Below are 5,000 nucleotides of genomic sequence, written 5' to 3' on the forward strand. Positions count from 1 at the left end.
TGTGTGTAGGAGTGTCTCGTCTCCTCCTGACGTGTGTGTGTGTGTAGGAGTGTCTCGTCTCCTCCTGACATGTGTGTGTGTGTGTGTGTAGGAGTGTCTTGTCTCCTCCTGACGTGTGTGTGTGTGTGTGTGTAGGAGTGTCTCGTCTCCTCCTGACGTGTGTGTGTGTGTGTGTAGGAGTGTCTCGTCTCCTCCTGACGTGTGTGTGTGTGTGTAGGAGTGTCTCGTCTCCTCCTGACATGTGTGTGTGTGTGTGTGTGTGTGTGTGTGTGTGTGTGTGTGTGTGTGTGTGTGTGTGTGTTGTGTGTAGGAGTGTCTCGTCTCCTCCTGACGTGTGTGTTTGTGTAGGAGTGTCTCGTCTCCTCCTGACGTGTGTGTGTGTGTAGGAGTGTCTCGTCTCCTCCTGACGTGTGTGTGTGTGTAGGAGTGTCTCGTCTCCTCCAGACATGTGTGTGTGTGTGTAGGAGTGTCTCGTCTCCTCCTGACGTGTGTGTGTGTGTGTAGGAGTGTCTCGTCTCCTCCTGACGTGTGTGTGTGTGTAGGAGTGTCTCGTCTCCTCCTGACTTTGTTGTGTGTGTGTGTGTGTGTAGGAGTGTCTCGTCTCCTCCTGACGTGTGTGTGTGTGTGTAGGAGTGTCTCGTTTCCTCCTGACATGTGTGTTTGTGTAGGAGTGTCTCGTCTCCTCCTGACGTGTGTGTGTGTGTGTGTGGTAGGAGTGTCTCGTCTCCTCCTGACGTGTGTGTGTGTGTGTAGGAGTGTCTCGTCTCCTCCTGACGTGTGTGTGTGTGTGTGTGTAGGAGTGTCTCGTCTCCTCCTGACGTGTGTGTGTGTGTGTGTAGGAGTGTCTCGTCTCCTCCTGACGTGTGTGTGTGTGTGTGTGTGTAGGTGTCTCGTCTCCTCCTGACGTGTGTGTGTGTGTAGGAGTGTCTCGTCTCCTCCTGACGTGTGTATGTGTGTGTAGGAGTGTCTCGTCTCCTCCTGACGTGTGTGTGTGTGTAGGAGTGTCTCGTCTCCTCCTGACGTGTGTGTGTGTGTGTAGGAGTGTCTCGTCTCCTCCTGACGTGTGTGTGTGTGTGTAGGAGTGTCTCGTCTCCTCCTGACGTGTGTGTGTGTGTGTAGGAGTGTCTCGTCTCCTCCTGACGTGTGTGTGTGTGTGTAGGAGTGTCTCGTCTCCTCCTGACGTGTGTGTGTGTGTTAGGAGTGTCTCGTCTCCTCCTGACGTGTGTGTGTGTGTGTAGGAGTGTCTCGTCTCCTCCTGACGTGTGTGTGTGTGTAGGAGTGTCTCGTCTCCTCCTGACGTGTGTGTGTGTGTAGGAGTGTCTCGTCTCCTCCTGACGTGTGTGTGTGTGTGTAGGAGTGTCTCGTCTCCTCCTGACGTGTGTGTGTGTGTGAGGAGTGTCTCGTCTCCTCCTGACGTGTGTGTGTGTGTGTGTAGGAGTGTCTCGTCTCCTCCTGACGTGTGTGTGTGTGTAGGAGTGTCTCGTCTCCTCCTGACGTGTGTGTGTGTGTAGGAGTGTCTCGTCTCCTCCTGACGTGTGTGTGTGTGTAGGAGTGTCTCGTCTCCTCCTGACGTGTGTGTGTGTGTAGGAGTGTCTCGTCTCCTCCTGACGTGTGTATGTGTGTGTAGGAGTGTCTCGTCTCCTCCTGACGTGTGTGTGTGTGTGTAGGAGTGTCTCGTCTCCTCCTGACGTGTGTGTGTGTGTAGGAGTGTCTCGTCTCCTCCTGACGTGTGTGTGTGTGTGTAGGAGTGTCTCGTCTCCTCCTGACGTGTGTGTGTGTGTGTAGGAGTGTCTCGTCTCCTCCTGACGTGTGTGTGTGTGTGTAGGAGTGTCTCGTCTCCTCCTGACGTGTGTGTGTGTGTGTAGGAGTGTCTCGTCTCCTCCTGACGTGTGTGTGTGTGTGTAGGAGTGTCTCGTCTCCTCCTGACGTGTGTGTGTGTGTAGGAGTGTCTCGTCTCCTCCTGACGTGTGTGTGTGTGTAGGAGTGTCTCGTCTCCTCCTGACGTGTGTGTGTGTGTGTGTGTGTGTGTGTAGGAGTGTCTCGTCTCCGCCTGACAAACAGGCAGCTCCTGATCCCTCTGTTTGTTCCAGCAGATGCCACTGAACCACTTGCACCAATTAGCAGCGCTCTGGTGCTCCAGAGCAACACATCTCTTTCTCTCTCTCTCTCTCCCTCTCTCTCTCTCTCTCTCTCTCTCTTTTATGGCTCTATGGGAAAGCCTTGAGCGAGTATTGCTCTGTCTCTCGGAACAAACCAAGCAGTTTGTTTTTCTCCAGTCCTGAAACATATTATCTCATTTGCACATTGGTCCTCCCCCTTCCTCTCTGACTTACAGCGTAAACATGACTTGTAGTGATATATCAGTCCTCGTCCAGAAGTGGACTAGTGACTTTTCGTATGCCACTTATGTAGAATGCACACCTTGATAGACTGAAATGGTGTTTTGAATTGAGAGCTTTCACATTTCCTGTGTATAGAGGCATTCAGAAACAACTTCTTCTAGCTCTTGTCTTGGAGGCTTTCTCTCATTTAGGCATCAGTCATTATCTTCCTGGTTGTCACCCCCCCCCCCACGGGGGCAGACCCTCAGACCTACCTGGTCATATTCGGATGCTCCTGGGTAGAGGGGCCAGCCCAGGAAGAGCTCAGCGATGACACAGCCCAGGGACCACATGTCGATGGCCTCACAGAACGGCAGGCCCAGGATGATCTCTGGAGCTCTGAGGACAGAGAGATACAGCATTGTTAGATCCAGGCCAAAGTATTTCTGTAAGGTAAATGTGACAAGGGGGGGGGGGGGTCAGCTGTATGAGCTATGGAATTGACCACACCTTGTCTCTAACCGGGCAAAGACCATGATGAGCTTGAAACCAACACAGCCAAAGGCCCGTTCACTGCCATTGAAGTTCATTTCTGCTTGAGTTGAACATGATCTCTGTGACCATCTGGGAAATTGCATTTAAAAGTATTTCGTTTTGTATTTAATCCCGTCCCATGTCAAACGAACATTTTGTCGATGTAACACTAGCTTTAGTTAAATATCTCATTTGGAAGCAGCAAACAAATGAGTGACATTCACTTTCTTTTCCCACCCCTGTATCTGTGTTCAGGGAGAACAGACCAATGTAATGGAGAGAAGAGCTAGACTAGCTAGAGGAGCTCGACTCAGGCACTTCAGTGTTAGGAGCAGCAGATAACCCTACCAAAACATAAGCTAACTAGGCAGCTCTATTAAAAACCTCCCCTAAACAAACATTATTTAATTAGACTACAACGCCAGCAGCATTAATTCAACGCTCCGCCCAAGATAAATTAATCAATCAGCCTGTCATTCTCTGATATATTATTTTACACTGATCTCAGACCAGCTTTGTGCCTTTAATACAAACTCCTCGCTTGTTTAGAGGAGCTTTGAAAAAAGTTGGATTCAAGAACTTTGTTTTCTTTGATTGTCCTTCAAATGGCACTGGCAGTCACGCTGTTCATTTCAGTGCTAACTGTGTGGGGAGGGGGGGCAGAGCTAATTGACTGATAGCCGTGCAGGAGCCAATCGGGATGACTGATCTCGGGAAGTCTGGCCTCTGGGATAAAAGGCGGGGGAGGGGAGGATCATCTGGGGAAGAGGGTGGGTTTTGGTTACGGTGGCCCAATGTGGAATCAATTGTGCCGCCACGAAAGATAAAATCAACGTAAATATCCACAGCGTTAGAGCAACCCTCGTCCGTCTCCGGGTGGATATTTAGTTGATAACGACAAAGCCCGGTTCCTAGACTCCGGGGCCTTTACGCAACACAGGGGCCAAGGGGCCACCTCACGAGGGCCACCGATAAATAACTGGGTCTGATTGAACACTGAACAGGAAGAAAAACACTGTCTCGGTTATACGAGTGTAACAACTGACAAACTATTTAGAAAATGATACATTTTACAGTGGACCCACCGAGCTCTGTTACATTACACCAGTTAGGTTATAGTGCAGTCCACTGAGCTGAAGTCTCTGATGAGCCTTTAAAATGACTAGGTAGACTGCCTCAGTCCCCAATAAGGGAAACGCACTGTGACTTCAGAGTGAACTAGAGAGTGAACTGGAGACGCTGTCACACACACACACACACCGCATGCACGTACAAGCACACTCGCGCACGTGCACACACACATACACAAACTAGAGACGCACTACCTCCTCATAAAACGTTATTAGCGATACATTTTAATGGCGCGACAGCAATTCTCTGAGCTTTAGGCTGATCCTGGAACATTTCTGTCCCCAGTTTGCTCCGAGAGCCCCTTGCCGAGTTCCCAGCGTTTCCTGCCTGCGGTGGTCATGACAACGAGGCGAGTGGAGAGGAGCAGAGGAGCGCGGGCTCCAGGCAGCACAGCAGAAGCCTGGGAGAGAGACAGAGACGTAACGCCTGGCCTGGAGCCTGCTGGACAGGCCCGGAGAACAGATCATGTGGAAAAGAGCAGGGCTTTACGGGGCTGGGGGGGAGGGGGGGTGTCTTTTGGGGGGGGGCAATGGCTGGGGGAATCGGATCACATTTTCCACATGGGCCTCAGACTCCTCTCCTCTCAGACCCGCCTCCCTTGTCTATGTGTGAAAGAGATGGCAGGTTTAACACTGTGAGAAACAGCTGGGACGCGGCTGTTTCACAGTGGCAGACTAACACAGGGGATATCTCACTATCAAAAGAGAGAGACAAGACAGTACAAATGAGAGAGAGAGAGGGAAAGGGCGACCAAGAGAGTAGGGGGAGAGAGAGAGAGAAAAGGTAAGACAGGGGAGAGCAAGAAACAGCGAGACAGAGAGCGAGACAGAGAGCAGTAGCCTCTCAAGCGAACATCACATTCACTGGAGAGGGCTCAGTAAACACAAACGGTGGTTACTGGGGTCTCGGCGGGTCAGAGGGTGGAACACAGTGTCTGAGAAGGAGGGGCTACATTCCACATACAAAGACACCTTCAACACAATGAGCTGGGCCATCTATCGTGGGTTACCAAAG

General features: G+C 51.2%; 1 protein-coding gene across 7 annotated transcripts in view; it reads right to left on the reverse strand.

Moving 5' to 3' along the window:
- Window positions 1-5,000, reverse strand: part of LOC106573173 (homeodomain-interacting protein kinase 2) — a 107,626-nt gene that overhangs the window by 37,044 nt on the left and 65,582 nt on the right. For all 7 annotated transcript variants that reach the window (XM_014147905.2, XM_014147900.2, XM_014147899.2 and 4 more), the window contains exon 3: window positions 2,597-2,720. In XM_014147905.2, coding sequence (XP_014003380.1) covers window positions 2,597-2,720 — 124 coding nt within the window. The remainder of the gene's footprint in view (window positions 1-2,596; window positions 2,721-5,000) is intronic.

This window comes from Salmo salar, chromosome ssa16 (assembly GCF_905237065.1).
Source record: "Salmo salar chromosome ssa16, Ssal_v3.1, whole genome shotgun sequence".
Lineage (NCBI taxonomy): Eukaryota > Metazoa > Chordata > Actinopteri > Salmoniformes > Salmonidae > Salmo > Salmo salar.